The 15,053-nt window shown below is 61.6% G+C and overlaps 3 protein-coding genes across 3 annotated transcripts in view; 1 reads left to right on the plus strand and 2 right to left on the minus strand.

The window, feature by feature from the left end:
- Positions 1 to 6,779, plus strand: part of TMPRSS9 (transmembrane serine protease 9) — a 36,274-nt gene extending 29,495 nt beyond the window's left edge. The window contains exons 12-16 of the mRNA XM_025367729.1: positions 2,508 to 2,907; positions 4,472 to 4,640; positions 5,333 to 5,598; positions 5,685 to 5,821; positions 6,265 to 6,779. Of these exons, the coding sequence (XP_025223514.1) occupies positions 2,508 to 2,907; positions 4,472 to 4,640; positions 5,333 to 5,598; positions 5,685 to 5,821; positions 6,265 to 6,426 (1,134 nt within the window). The 3' untranslated portion in view covers positions 6,427 to 6,779. The remainder of the gene's footprint in view (positions 1 to 2,507; positions 2,908 to 4,471; positions 4,641 to 5,332; positions 5,599 to 5,684; positions 5,822 to 6,264) is intronic.
- A 128-nt stretch (positions 6,780 to 6,907) lies between these two features.
- Positions 6,908 to 8,265, minus strand: TIMM13 (translocase of inner mitochondrial membrane 13). The gene is made up of 3 exons (XM_025366286.1): positions 7,767 to 8,265; positions 7,610 to 7,678; positions 6,908 to 7,401 (listed from the first exon to the last, which is right to left on the minus strand). Exons 1-3 carry the CDS (start codon positions 7,884 to 7,886, stop codon positions 7,303 to 7,305), a joined length of 288 nt encoding a protein of 95 aa, XP_025222071.1. The 5' UTR covers positions 7,887 to 8,265; the 3' UTR covers positions 6,908 to 7,302.
- Positions 8,266 to 8,503: 238 nt separating this feature from the next.
- Positions 8,504 to 15,053, minus strand: part of LMNB2 (lamin B2) — a 23,327-nt gene continuing 16,777 nt past the window's right edge. Inside the window, exons 5-12 of the mRNA XM_025366285.1 lie at positions 14,447 to 14,617; positions 14,239 to 14,364; positions 13,747 to 13,967; positions 13,275 to 13,557; positions 12,715 to 12,822; positions 12,095 to 12,214; positions 11,862 to 11,972; positions 8,504 to 11,270 (exon numbers count right to left, since the gene is read on the minus strand). Of these exons, the coding sequence (XP_025222070.1) occupies positions 11,229 to 11,270; positions 11,862 to 11,972; positions 12,095 to 12,214; positions 12,715 to 12,822; positions 13,275 to 13,557; positions 13,747 to 13,967; positions 14,239 to 14,364; positions 14,447 to 14,617 (1,182 nt within the window). The 3' untranslated portion in view covers positions 8,504 to 11,228. The remainder of the gene's footprint in view (positions 11,271 to 11,861; positions 11,973 to 12,094; positions 12,215 to 12,714; positions 12,823 to 13,274; positions 13,558 to 13,746; positions 13,968 to 14,238; positions 14,365 to 14,446; positions 14,618 to 15,053) is intronic.

Genomic DNA, 15,053 nt, shown 5'->3' on the forward strand with positions numbered 1-15,053 from the left:
AGCTGGGACTACAGGCATGTGCCTCCACGCCTGGCTAATTTTTGTATTTTTAGTAGAGACGGGGTTTCACCATGTTGGCCAGGCTAGTCTTGAACCCTTGACCTCAGGTAATCCGCCCGCCTTGGCCTCCCAAACTGCTAGGATTGCAGGACTGAGCCACTGCGCCCGGCCATAGCCACCATGCTCAGATTTCTGAAGGGCTCAACCGTGCACGCAAAGACAGAGGTTAATTTTCAGGCTGGGTGCAGTGGCTCATGCCTGTAATCCCAGTGCTTCAGGTGGCTGAGGTAGGATCAGTTGAGGCCAGGACTGCAAGACCAGCCTGGGTGACATAGTGAGATCCCGTCTCTACAAAAATAAAAAAAAAATTGTCAGGCAGAGTGGCAGGTGCCTGTGGTCCCAGCTCCTTGGGCAGCTGAAGTGGGAGGATCTCTTGAGCCCAGGTGTTCTAGGCTGCAGCAAACCGTGATCACACCACTGCACTCCATCCTGGGTGACACGGCAACACCCTATCTCAAAAAACAAAGGCAGGTGCAGTGGCTCCTGCCTGTAATCCCAGCACTTTGGGAGGCCGAGGTAGACAGATCACCTGAGGTAGGCAGTTCAGGACTGGCCTGGCTAACATGGCGAAACTCCATCTCTACTAAAAAAATAAAAAAATGAGCCAGGAAAGGTGGCAGGTGCCTGTAATTCCAGCTGCTCAGGAGGCTGAGGCAGACAGAATTGCTTGAGCCCAGGAGGCGGAGGTCCCAGTGAGCTGAGATCGTGCTACTGCACTCCAGCCTGGGCAACAGAGGAAGACTTCGCCTGAAAAAAAAAAAAAGGCATCAGATTTCAAGAGTAATTCTCAAAGTTAGATGCCATTATTACTAAGCAATACAAAACACCAATGAGAGTGTAAATGCCCATTCATAGGCAGTAGTTAAAAGAAAGGTGGTAAATAACCTGCAATAGAAACCTACCCAGCCCAAGTTCTCAAACCAGACTCCTGAGTTCAAATCCTGCTTCAATTGCTGTGTGACCCCAGGCAAGTGCCTCAACCTTTCTGGGCCTCTGATCCTCATACATAAAGTGAGAAGCATAACAATGCCTATCTTCTAGGAGTGTTGTGAGATCAGTGTCTTGCATAGTCTTTTCTTCCTATGTATTCATTATGTTATATTCTTTTTTCTTTTTTTGAGACGGAGTCTCGCTCTGTCGCCCATGCTGGAGTGCAGTGGCCGGATCTCGGCTCACTGCAAGCTCCACCTCCCGGGTTTACGCCATTCTCCTGCCTCAGCCTCCCGAGTAGCTGGGACTACAGGCGCCCGCCACCGCACCCGGCTAGTTTTTTGTATTTTTTTAGTACAGACGGGGTTTCACTGTGTTAGCCAGGATGGTCTCGATCTCCTGACCTCGTGATCCACCCGTCTCGGCCTCCCAAAGTGCTGGGATTACAGGCTTGAGCCACCGCGCCCGGCCTGTATTCTATTTTTTAATCATACTCTCTATATAATCATACTCTCTATTTAAAAATACTCTCTATATCAATGGGCAATTCATAATAGCTTTTTATCTTGAAAAGAATGTTGAGGCCAGGCCAGGTGGCTCACATCTGTAATCCCAGCACTTTGGGAGGCCGAGGCAGGCGGATCACCTGAGGTCAGGAGTTGGAGACCAGCCTGGCCAAGATGGTGAAACCCTGTCTCTACTAAAAATACAAAAATTAGCTGGGCGCGGTGGCTCATGCCTGTAGTTTCAGCTACTCGGAAGGCTGAGGCAGGAGAATTGCTTGAGCTCAGGAGGTGGAGGTTGCAGTGAGCCAAGATTGCGCCACTGCACTGCAGCCTGGGCAAGAGAGCAAGACTGTCTCAGGCCGGGCGCGGTGGCTCAAGCCTGTAATCCCAGCACTTTGGGAGGCCGAGGCGGGTGGATCACGAGGTCAGGAGATCGAGACTATCCTGGCTAACATGGTGAAACCCCGTCTCTACTAAAAAGACAAAAAAAACTAGCCGGGCGTGGTGGCGGGCGCCTGTAGTCTCAGCTACTTGGGAGGCTGAGGCGGGAGAATGGCGTGAACCCGGGAGGCGGAGCTTGCAGTGAGCCGAGATCACGCCACTGCACTCCAGCCTGGGAGCACAGCGAGACTCCGTCTCAAAAAAAAAAAAAAAAAAAAAAAGACTCTGTCTCAACAAAAAGAAATGAGCCTGGCAGCTAATGATCAGGGGCCACTGCTAGATGGTGGGACTATTCGTGGCTGCTGTTGTTATTATTTTTAGAGTTTTTCTGCATTGTTTTACTGCCCCCAAACAAAAGCAAGAATGATGGAAACTCAGAGAGGGGAAGGGACTCACTGCAGGCCACACAGCCAGGCGTAGGGCTGCAGCCAGGTCTCCAGACCCGCGCTGTGCCCTCTGCCCCCCCGCCCTCGATGGGGCCCACCCACTGTGGGAATGCAGGAGGCTATGGCAGTGCCGGGAAGAGAGGGTCCCTGGAGGACCAACCAGTGCTCTTTCCTTCCTTTCTAGGGTGACTCTGGGGGCCCCCTGGCCTGCGAGGAGGCCCCCGGCGTGTTTTATCTGGCAGGGATCGTGAGCTGGGGTATTGGCTGCGCGCAGGTTAAGAAGCCGGGCGTCTACACGCGCATCACCAGGCTAAAGGGCTGGATCCTGGCGATCATGTCCTCCCAGCCCCTTCCCATGTCTCCCCCCTCGACCACAAGGACACTGGCCACCACCAGCCATCCCCCCAGGACGACAGCTGGCCTCACAGTCCTGGGGGCCACACCCAGCAGACCCACCCCTGGGGCCACCAGCAGGGTGACGGGCCAACCTGCCAACTCAGCCTTATCTGCCATGAGCACCACTGCTAGGGGACAGATGCCATTTCCAGGTGCCCTGGAGGCCACCACGCACTCCCAGCTACCAGGTACCGGGAGAGACGGAGGGACCCCTGGGAGCAGAGGGTACCGTGTTAATCAGCCCGGGCTGCCAAACAAGACAGAACATCCTCTCTGGCCGGGCGCAGTCGCTCACGCCTATAATCCCAGCACTTTGGGAGGCCAAGGTGGGTGGATCGCCTGAGGTCAGGAGTTCCAGATCAGCCTGGCCAACGTAGTGAAACCCCATCTCTACCAAAAAAAAAAAAAAAAAAAAAAAAAAATTAGCTGGGCGTGGTGGTGGGCGCCTGTAATCCCAGCTACTCGGGAGGCTGAGGCAGGAGAATCGCTTGAACCCAGGAGGCAGAGGTTGCAATGAGCCTAGATTGTGTCATTGCACTCCAGCCTGGGTGACAGAGCGAGACTCCCATCTCAATAATGATAATAAAACCAGGTGTGATGGTGCACGCCTGTGGTTCTAGCTACTGGGTAGGCTGAGACAGGAGAATTATTTGAGCTCAGGAAGTAGAGGCTGCAGTGTACTGAGATCACACCATTATACTCCAGCCTGGGTGACACAGCCCGTCTCTAAAAAAATAAAAATAAAGTGAAAGCAGGGGCTTTGATGGTTCGCAGCAGCGCCAAGTCCTTGGGTGAGTGTTTCCTGTGAACCTGGCAGCTGCCCTCATGTGGGTCTGTCCCCGCAGCCTGGGGGCTGTCACTTTCTCAGTCTGAGCTGATTTTTCCTTTTTCAATAGCTATGGCCTTCCCAGGGCCCACCTCCTTGGGTCCAAAAGAGGTGGAGAAGCCCCGCCTTGAAATACAGGCGGGTTCTGTGTGGAGGCAGCTGTCCTTCCCAAGGACAGGGGCTGCGGCTGCTGTCAGATTCTCCAAGGCCACCTGGTCTTGGGTCAGGGCCAGATGGTGCCCTGGCTGGTGGGGAACTGGCACTTCCCCTTGCCGACCTTGGTATCTGCTGCGGGTGGCACAGGGGGAAGGGGGCACCCAGGGAAGCCAGCTGGGTGGTGACAGAGGGCGGGGACGGGGGCTCGCCCCTGAGAAGGAAAACGGACCTCTGGAGACAGCAGGTGGGTACGGGTCCCCTCCATGGGTGGTAACGGGGTCCCTGAAGCCCCCCGGCAACCACCCCATGTATTCTTTCCACAGCTGTGTTCTGAGGAAGGCCTTTGCACTTGGCACCGTCTGGGGAGGGCTCGGAGGCCATCAGGGATCCAGGCAGAGTGCCAAGGCAGGGCTGGGGCTTCTGGGTCAGGGTCCTGGTATGTGCAGAAGCCTTGGGGTGGGAGGGAACTCCTGGAGGACGGAGATGTGGGAGGCTGCCATGAGAGGCGCTTTCGGCCTGGCCCCCGGCAGGGGAGAAGGTATGGTCCCAAAGCTGAAGTCACAGGAAACAAATCCATTTCCAATGTTATTTGAGAAAAGCCCAAAGACCAAGCAGCAGGCCCAGCGTCCTTTCCTGCCGAGTTTTCCTGGGGCAGGTCCGCCCTCGCATCCGGGGCTCCCAGGGGAATTCACGGAGGGGCGGCGCTCTGGGGGGCTTCGTGGAGGAAGCGCCCTGGGTCCACCTGCCCATGCGCCTGGCTCCCTCCGCAGACTGCGGCCTGGCGCCGGCGGCGCTCAGCAGGGTTGTGGGCGGCAGCGCAGCGGGCCGCGGGGAGTGGCCGTGGCAGGTGAGCCTGTGGCTGCGGCGCCGGGAACACCGCTGCGGGGCCGTGCTGGTGGCAGAGAGGTGGCTGCTGTCGGCGGCGCACTGCTTTGACGTGTGAGTCCCAAACGCTCCAAATGCCCCTGTACGTGTCTGTAGCTCACCCGGAACCGAACTGTTGCCCGAAAACGCACCGTGACACCCTCTTTTGCCGGAGTGCCCTCCCCGACCCCGGCTCCCACTGCCCCAGGCTGCTCCTCCCACCCCCATCCCCACTCCCTGCAGCCCTCCCCTGCCCACCCACCCCTCAGCCTGACCACCCTGGGTTGTCCTACCCCGCGGTCCCCACCTAACCCGGGGGCTGCAGCCCCTCCCAGCTCCAGGCCAAGCCCACGGGGACATTGGGGTCACTTCTTTCCCCAGCCCTCGCCCCTGGCACTTAGCTCCAGCCCCCGCAAAGCCCACCCAGTAGAAAGCTGTCCTCCCCAGGGCCCAAGCCCTGGCAGGCGAGGGGTACGGTATTCCAGAGGGGACACCCAGCTCTGGGCCCTGCGGGGCTCGAGGTCAGAAGGGGAGCGGGGGACGGACCCTCACGGCCACCAATATTTTCAGAGCGCTAATATTAGGTGGTGATGACTGCAATCCTTGGTGCTGCCTCGGTGCCTGGTGAGGGACACTGAGCCCATTCCCAGACTGGCAGCCAGAGACCAAGAGGCCAAGAACCCTGGTCGGCCCCTGGGGGACACCGCAGGGGCAGGGGCCGGGGGCGCGGGGGCTCTGGCCGACGCCTGTCCTCGCGCGCCCTCCAGCTACGGGGACCCCAAGCAGTGGGCAGCCTTCCTAGGCACGCCATTCCTGAGCGGCGCGGAGGGGCAGCTGGAGCGCGTGGCGCGCATCTACAAGCACCCGTTCTACAATCTCTACACGCTCGACTACGATGTGGCGCTGCTGGAGCTGGCGGGGCCGGTGCGCCGCAGCCGCCTGGTGCGCCCCATCTGCCTGCCCGAGCCCGTGCCGCGACCCCCAGACGGTGCGCGCTGCGTCATCACCGGCTGGGGCTCGGTGCGCGAAGGAGGTAGGCGCGCCCGGGGCCGGGGTGGTGTGGGGTGCAGGGCAGCAGCCGGAAGGGGTCCCCAACCGCCCCATCTCACTCGTCCGCAGGCTCCATGGCGCGGCAGCTGCAGAAGGCGGCCGTGCGCCTCCTCAGCGAGCAGACCTGCCGCCGCTTCTACCCGGTGCAGATCAGCAGCCGCATGCTGTGTGCCGGCTTCCCGCAGGGCGGCGTGGACAGCTGCTCGGTGAGCCTCGGCCTGGCCTGGGTGACCAGGGGCCCAGGTCCCGCCCAGCCGCCGGGGAGGGAGGGTTCCCGCTGCCACGAAGCCCACCGTCCGGGCGCCACGCTCCGGTGCAGACTTCTCCAGAGGATCAAGCAGGGGGGGCCCTTTTTGGCTCTGGAGGAATTTGCACTCCACAACCGTTTATTGGGCACCCACTGCATCCCACCCCTGGGCCTCAACGGCAGAGCAGGCAGAGGCTGCAGCGGGAGGCCCCATTCCACTCCGGGACCACGTGGCGGGTGTCCATCAATGTCTGCCACCTTTGCATTGAGCCCATTTTCCAGATAGTGAAAATGCAGCTTCCAAGGGAAGCCACTCACGACGGTCACCCCTACGGGGGCCAATGACCCAAGGGCTGCTGTAGGGGAGGTACCAGACTGAACCCCCGCTTCTCTCCCCAACAGGGTGATGCTGGGGGACCCCTGGCCTGCAGGGAGCCGTCTGGACGATGGGTGCTAACTGGGGTCACCAGCTGGGGCTATGGCTGTGGCCGGCCCCACTTCCCAGGTGTCTATACCCGGGTGGCAGCTGTGAGAGGCTGGATAGGACAGCACATCCAGGAGTGACCGCCACGTGATTGCCCAGGCGGGAACTCTAGGCGAAAGCAGCAGGAGCAGCAGGCCACCCAACACCCCACCTCACTGTACCCTACCCAAGGACGGGAGTGGGGGGGGGGGGGGCTGTGGGTCATGGGGATGCATTTTGGTAGCACCCTTTGTTCCAATAAACACAGCTGCTCCACCCCGGCTCACTGGCTCAGCACCTCAGTGTCACAGCGCGGACCACCTGCCTGGCGCTCCAACAGGACCCGGGTGGAAGGAAGAGGGGTCAAAGCAAGCCTGGACAAGGGGAGGGCTGTCCCCCTTAGCCTTTGGCACAGGGGTGGTGGCAACAACACATTCCTCGTGACTCAGCAGCCCGGTGGCACTTAAGGGGAAAGATGGACTTCTCCCATCCCAGGAGAGGCTGAGACCCTCCGAACTGGGGTTCCAGGGACACGCGTCTACTCTTCCCAGAGATCCCTCAGGAGGGAAATAAAGAGGTTTCTCTCCGCCCTCCACCAATTTATTTGCCCATCCGCAGGAGGTGACAGCTCCGGTGGGGTCTGACCACCCCCACCCCTCCAAAGTCCAGACAAGAGTTCTCTGCCTAAAAAATATGAGGCTGACCTGGGCCCACTAGGGGAAGACCCCCAAAGGCCTGAAGGAGGTGCCACTGGGCTGCCAGCACTTTGGGAAGGCACAGGGCCCCCCCACCCCCGAGATCCAAGCTGCACTGGCTGGCAGGGGGTAAGGCGGGGGGTGGCGAGGACACAGTCCCGTCTGTCCCAGCACCGGTGCCACCCCGCTAAGCCCCGGGCAGGCAATACGCACATGCGGGCCCCGCCTCTCAGAGGACGTTTGTGGAAATGAACGGGGCGGGGCGGCCCACGGGCTCGCCAGTCACATGTTGGCTCGTTCCCGCTGCAGCCGCGAGTTGTAGGCGCGGGACACGGTGTTCCAGGCGTCCATGTAGCGGTCCATGCACATGGCGATGCACTTCTGCGGGACCGGAGGGGCGCACGGCTCAGCTCGGGACCTCGCGCCCCCGGGGACCTCCCTCACCCCGGATCCAGGCCGCCCGGGCTGCAGAGTGCACGCGTGCGGTAGCCACTCCGCCGCGCCGCCCCGTTAGTCTGCGCACGCGCAGACACCTCCCCCCCGAATCCAGACCCTCGCGACCCTTGCCCCGAACTTCCGCGGGTCTCACCTGCTCGGAGTTGTCCAGGGAGCCCCCAGGTTTCCCGATACACTTCCGGAAACACTTGTCCGTCATCCTCTGTGGAGACACGCGAGGCTTTAGCCGCGACGTCCGTCCCCAGGGGTGGCCCTGTCGCCCCAGCGCCCGTCCCCGGCCAGCCCCGCACCTGCAGCAGCTCCTGCGCGTTGGCCACGGCGATCTGCACCTTCACCTGCTCCATTATGAGCCCTGGGTCCAGCTTTCCGCTGCTGGAGCCCCCGAAATCGGAGCCGAAGCCGCCCTCCATGGCTCCGCAAAGTCAACCGGACCGAGGCCGCGTGCGCCGACCCGTAGCTGCGCCGGAAGCGGGCCTCCCGGGGCACCACGGGAAACGGAGTCCACGTGAGCGGGGACGGAAGACTACAACTCCCACAAGACCGCGCGCGCCCGGGCCATTCCAGGTCCCGCGGGGGGCCCTCTGCTCACGCGCAGGCCTGGACCTGCCGTTACCTACAGAAGCCACCCGTGGTTGCGACTCCGCGGGAAGGCGGCCGACTTCGCCCAGGGAGTGGGGGAGCCACTGCGTGCGGCCGAAGCCGATCACTTTGTACACAGGCTCCGTCTCCGGCTCGTCCCCCCCCCAGAGGCCTGCCGCGCATGCGCACGAGGCAGCCGGCGCGTCTATATGACGTGCTGCTGCCGGGGCGGAGCCCGGTCTCATCACATGACGAAGAGTCCACTGGTGCTACAGCGTCGGAGGCTCACTAGAAAAAACGGGCAGGGTCCCATGCATCACCTGGGGCCTGCGTATACTCGCCAGTCACCTTTTCCTTGAGGGTGGAGGGTTTTAGACATCCGCTTCATTGGGGACAGAGGCCCCGGCTCGAGCTTCCCCGCGCAGGAATAAACTCAAGAGGCAGAACCTAAAATCAAAATGTTTATTGGAGTGTTGTACAAAAGTTTCCAGTCATAAAATGTATATTACAAATCATTGGAAAAAAAAAACAAAACACCACATTTGGCATGCATCTTCTTAAAAACCGAATCTCGGAAATGAAAGTCCATGCCAGCCCCAAGGCTACAGCCCAGCTCCGTTTGCAGGTTGTGCTGTGACGCTCGCTGGACGCAGGGCTTGGAAGACGCTGCAGGCGGCGACGCCCCGGGACTGAGTCCCTTGGATCTTTAACAAGGAACTGCCGCGTGCAGGCCTCAGACCAACCCCAGCCAAAGCCGCTGGCATGAGGACAGGTGCATGATTGGATTCTGGGTCAGCCCGCAGGCCTCCTGGCTCCTGGGCTCAGCGGGGCAGGCTTCCGCGTTAACCTTGGGCTGTGCACCCCAGAACCCGCGTTGGTCCAGCAGCCGTGGGCCTCCCCCCAGGGCTGGGCGGCGTCTGATGCTTCGCAGGGAGGGCGCTAGGCTTTGAGTCACAGCATGGGCTTACACAGAGGGATGGTTTCGCATCGTTCTAAGCGGCACACAGCTAAGCGTATTTGGGGACAAATGCAAATTGTTTCCCAGGCCATAAATAACTTTTAAAACTTTGATTTTCTTAGTGTTTCCAAAGACTCAATTCTCAATGAACCTCCAATCACCCACAGGCTGCACAGTCCACACCTCTCCCCACTCCCTTCAGCTAAGGGCACCTGCAGTCCTAGGACCACCCCCAGCTCCACCCAAGGCAAATGTAGGGTGGGGGGTTCTGTGGACCTGGGGCGTGCTGTGTTCAGGACAGGGCTGGGCAGCGTCTGGACACCAGGACCTGCCGGTTTTGGGGGGGAAATTTGTCCCTGAGCCCAGCCTGTGAAGCTGTCAGCAAATTACAGACCAACTCCAGGATACAGCTTTGCTCCCCCAGGCCCCAAATACATAGGATGTGGCTGAGACCACTGCATACTCCGCACAGGACAAGACCACCAAGACCCACCCCCGGAACACGCGCTGGCACGAAGCCTGGCCACTGGAGTCCAGGTGATTCCTGCCATGAAGGTGGGGAAGAGGAGTCTGTCGCCAGCACTCCCACTTCCAGCGGCTGGCAGAGGCTATCCCTGGGGCGGGTAAAGCTCCCTACCAGCCGCCTGACTGGGAGCACAGCGTGGTAGCCTGTCGGGCCCCTCCAGGAGGAAATGCTTTGGTAAGACACGCCCCCCTTGATCCACATGGGACAGGGACTTCTGAGAGCAAGGACAGCGAGCGGGGGCTACATGGAGCAGCGGGTGTTTCTGCTTTGTCGGCTGCTGGCTACTTCCCGGCCTGGGGCTGGGGCCCCCCATTCCTTCCTCCCACTGGCAAGTCCCCAGGGAGGCGGGATGCACAGTGACAGGGGAGCGGTGCCGCCCCCACCCTGCCAAGGCCTGGAGACGGCGCGTGCCAACGGCTCAGTTTTGGTGGCTTTAAGACTCGAGCTGCACTTTCTGAAGGAGGCTTTGCTGTCGGAGTGACCCCCAGTCCCACACCACCCCGGGGAGGAGAGTCAGCCTGTCCTCAAGGCCCTGGCGTGAGCTCCTGACCTGCGTACTGACCAATGTAAAAAAATAAATATCCATTAAAAAAATAACTTCTGTGTATCTATGAGGGAGGGTGTAAACGGTGAGCTATTGCCAAAGGGGGTGCCAGGCGTTGGGAAGCTGGACTGAGGGGATTGGGGACGTCGTGATAGGAGTCAGGTGGCCTTGGCCTATCTGAGAAACATGGCTTCAGCGAGAGAATCACAGATGAAAGCTACAGTATGGATAGATGCGTGTGTGTATCTAGGCGCAGGGCAGACGGAGCCGGAACCCGGGAGGGGCTCCACAGCGCTGTCCTCCAGGGAGTCCACATGGTGGCGTTCCCTGCAGACAGCTGCTCTGAAACTCACAGCCTCTGCCTCCGAGGCAACCAGCTGTGTCCCCTCCCTGCTTAATGTGACAGGTCTTACAACGGGACTGTCCCCATTCTCCCTTCCCCGGGTCTTCCCCTCCCCTGCCCTGTTGGCCCTGCAGAGTCAGGAACTGACCTGAGGGAAAACTCCCCCAAATAAAGTCAACGGTCCGAGAAACCCGGCCGGTGGGCTGTCAGAACGGGAATCTGGAAGCCCAGGCAGCGGAGCGAAAACCCACCCTGGGGGCCACGCCACCCCCACGGTGCTCCACACCCACTGCGTGGCTGCCTGAGGAGCTCCTGCTGTCAGAAGCTGGGCAGCCAGAATGCAGGCTTGGCCCCCGGCCCCACCAGGTCGACGCCTGGATTCTGAATTTGGTTTTGTAGAAAGCCTTCAAAAAACCCACCACTGAATTCCTACGCGGTTTCCGCGCTCTGTCCGCATCGGGGCCGTCTCCTGTCCCCGCTCTAGCCTCGCCAGCCCTCCTCCCTCCAAGCCCGAGCATCTTCTAAACCTCGGGGTCCTGGCCCTGGGCTTCCAATTTGACCAAATGGTGAGATGGGGAGTGGGGTGGGACTGAAAAGTCTCCGGGGCAGCGGTGAAGTGGCAGCGAAGTGAGGCTGGAGGATACCCACAGGGAGGGAAGGCTGGGGGAGACCCACCCACACGTTCTGGCAGTTTGCTTAGAAATTCTCTAGAAATGTATCAAGAACTAAAGAAAGCCGATGATATAAAAATAGTTTTCAGTGGCTCTGGGTAAAGAAAGGTGTGTGGATGAGGAGTGTGGGTTCACATCACGTAGCAGCCTCTCGAGGTGGTCCTCGGGTCCCCCTGCAGGAAGGAAGGAAGGAAGGACGGCCATGATCAGGGCCAGCCTGGAGGCAGCCGGCAGGTAGACCACTGCCCCCACCTCCCTACCAGGGAGGGGCTGAGCGACAGCAGTGTCTACTTCTAGAGCCTTCCATTCCACTTCCACTTCCCCATGAGCCCGCCTGTGAGCGACACGTTCTGTTTTGGGTTCCAAAACAAATCACACGAATCTTGCGATACGTGCATTTACCGCAGTGTGGCTTCGGCACTCATCTTCTCCCCAAAAGCCAATATTGAAGGGACCTGTGTCTTCCACTGAGGAAGCCTGGTTGACCAGAGAGCATCTGGGAGCCGTTCAACACCCACCTCTCAGGGGACCCCCTGGCCAGCTACCCTGAGGTCTGTGATGTCGCAAATCCACATGACGGGCGCAACCCAGGAGGCAAGAACAGGTCTCTGCCGTGCCCGTAACAGCCAAGGCTGGCTTCACCCTGAACCACGGCAGCCAGATGGAGCTCCCGCCGGGGATGCGGCAAGCACGCGTGTGTGTGTGCAGGAGCTCACTCTGCCCAGAGGCTGCGCCCCAGCCGCAAGTGGGCACCGGCGTCCTACCTGTTGGTGGAAAAGATCCTCCTCGCCGAACTCGGCTTCCTCCTCCTCTTCCTCCCCATTCTCATTCTCTCGCACCACTGAGGACTGCTTCACAGTCCTCATGGCCACTTCCTGTGTGGGACAGGACACGGCAGCGCGTCCAGGGATCAGGCCCAGAGCTGCCGTGGCCGCCCCAAGAGTCCCCAGGCCCCGCTCAGGACTCTAGCCGAGCACCCCCCAAGCTGGGCACCTACCTCGCCATCCGCGTTAACCAGGACGGTGCGGAAGCTCTCGCCCGTGCCCCAGCTGCTCTGGCCCTTCCACACCAGCGTCGAGGGGGGGCTGTGGGCCACTCCAGCACCAGCGGCCCACACCTGGGGACCCAGGAACAATGGCCCCGTCAGGGTCCCCTCTGGTTCCAGGGATGTGGGTCAGCCACTGGCTCCTACCGCACAGCCCCCTTCAATGCCCCTCAATGCCCTGGGCATTCAGTCCTTCCAGCCTGACGCAGGCTTATCCAGGGTGATGGCCCCCAGGATACAGAAGAGACCAGGCTTCTCTTGGCAAGCAGGGCTGAGCTGGGATCTGACGCCCACCAGGCTCCACGGCCCATGCCCTTGACTGTTACACTTCACGGGGACGCCTGCCAGCCCCAACGGCCTGGACTCAGACCCAGGGCACATAGCTCAGACTCCAGGGAGGCCCAGTGGGGTGACACCGGCACATGGAGGTTCTATGACTGCGACAGCTGCTCTTAGACAGTGCCTGGTGCCACCACCATCCCTACCCCCTATCAAGTCCTGCTCCACCAGCCCCCTGGCCCCACCTCACATCCCATCTGTGGCCACCCTCGCCCTCCTGCCCCACCACCTACCGTGACCATCTGGCCGGCGCGCAGGACGTACTTGGGCGTGAACTTGTAGGCGATCTCCTCCCCCTCCAAGATCTGCCTCTTAATTCTCCAGTTCCCCAGAGACTGATCCTGGAAGACACGGCACACACCTGACCCTCAGCCACCAGGACTGGGACACCGCCCCGATCGCCCTGGCTGGTGGCCCCGTCACCCTGACCCTGGTCACCCCCACCAGCTGGGTCACCCCGTTACCCCTGTGCTCCGGTCATTCCGGTCACCTTGTCCCCGGCCTCGCATTGGCCGGTGGCCCCATCACCCTGACCCTGGTCACCCCCACCAGCTGGGTCACCCGTTACCCCGTCCCAGTCATTCCGGTCACCTTGTCCCCTGCCTCGCATTGGCCGGTGGCCCCGTCACCCTGACCCTGGTCACCCCCATCAGCTGGGTCACCCGTTACCCCGTCCCAGTCATTCCGGTCACCTTGTCCCCGGCCTCGCATTGGCCGGTGGCCCCGTCACCCTGACCCTGGTCACCCCCACCAGCTGGGTCACCCGTTACCCCGTCCCGGTCATTGCGGTCACCTTGTCCGAGTTGTTCTTGAGCTGCACGAACTTGCCCTCCAGGTCGATCTCCTCGATGCTGACACTGCCCGAGGCCGAGGCCTGCTGGGCCAGGTGGAAGCCACCACCACCACCCGTGCCCGTGCCCAGGACGCTGGGGCCGCTGCCCAAGGGCTCCTCCACCTCCAGCCTCTTCCGCTTACTGCGGCCCAGGCGCCCGGTGGCCGACGTGCTGCTGCCGCTGCTGCTCGAGGTGGCTCGTGAGACGGTGACGCGCGAGGATGGGCTGGGGGACAGCTTCAGCCTGTGGGGAAGGAAAGGAGGGCCGGACTGGTGGTGGCAGCCCCAGACAGCCCAGGGCACGCAGAGTGGCGGCCGCGGCCCAGCCCCACCTCCACCCCTGCCCAGCACTCCCAGCAGCCCCGTCTCGCCTCTCCTCCTACCCCGCCCCTCCTCCTCGCTCCGCGCCCCCAAGCCCCCAGGCCTGCCGCACCTCTCCTCCTCGCCCTCCAGGAGCTTCCGGTAGGCGTTGATCTCCATGTCCAGGGCCAGCTTCACGTCCAGCAGCTCCTGGTATTCGGCCAGCTGCTGCTGCATCACGTCCCGCATCTCCGTCATCTCTTGCTCCTTGGCGTCCAGCATCTTCCGGAACTTGTCCCGCTCCCCGGCCATGGCCTCCTCCAGCTCCCGGATGCGATCTTCAGCGGCGCTGGCCTGCGGAGGGGGCGGGCGGCGAAGGTCAGGGCAGCCCCTGAGTCACAAGGCCCGGGTGATCCTGGGACTGCGGGAGAGGGGCCCTCACCGCAGACTGGGGCAGAGACCAGGGCTGGGCATGGGGCGCACGGGACGGGAGGGAAGGGGCATCTCTGGGCGCCCCGAGGCTCCATCCACTGCCAAGAGGCCAGAGCCCCGCGCCCCGCACATCCGGGACAGGGCCCAGAGGTCGGGCCAGGGGGCCGGTGGGCGGTGGCGCTGTGCGCGTCACCTGCTTCTGGAGGCCGGAGAGCTGGTAGCTGAGGGACTCCAGGCGCATGCGGGCCTCCTTCAGCTCCTCGCGAGCAGCACTGGCCGCCTTGTCGTTCTGGTCAGAGCTCAGCTTGGCGCTGTCCAGCTGTGGGGAGATGGGCAGGTGAGCGCGGGCGCGGGGTGGGGGTCCCACCGGCCACCCCTGCCCACCCGCCCGCTGGCCACACCTTGGCCTGGTAGGTCTGCTCCAGCTCCAGCTTGTAGAGCCGCACTTGTTCGTCGTGCTGGCTCCGCAGCTCCTCCAGCGCCTGTGCCATCTTGAAGTCATACTCCTGCTGCCGGCTGCTGTCCACCTCCACCAGGCGCCGCTCGTGCCGCCGCCGCGTCTCCCGCACCTCCTGCGGACCGAGGCCTCATGACCCTCCGGTCCCGCCTGGGCCCCAAGCACCAGGCCTAAGGGAGGGCTCCAAAATGTGCCAAGAGGAACCTCCAGGCAGTTCCTGGTTCCTTGTGCACAAGTTACAAACCGATACACGTGCAGGTGAGAGGCGGCCCAGGGGCCATCCACGCGCTAGAACGGACTCAGCCACGAAAAGGAGTGAGGCTCTGACACCACCAGGCATGAATGCACCTTGAGGACGTCACACTCAGCGAGAGAAGCCAGACAGAAAACGCCACCGTGTGTGATCCCATTTCCATGAAATGTCCAGGACAGGCCCATCCACGGAGACAGGGAGGGGATGGGTGGGTACCGGGGCTGGGAGTGACTGCTGATGGCGGCGGGGGGGGGTGGTGTTGTGGGCGCGGAACTCTCTAGCAAATGGGGTGGTGGTT

This window comes from Theropithecus gelada, chromosome 19, assembly GCF_003255815.1.
Source record: "Theropithecus gelada isolate Dixy chromosome 19, Tgel_1.0, whole genome shotgun sequence".
Classification (NCBI taxonomy): domain Eukaryota; kingdom Metazoa; phylum Chordata; class Mammalia; order Primates; family Cercopithecidae; genus Theropithecus; species Theropithecus gelada.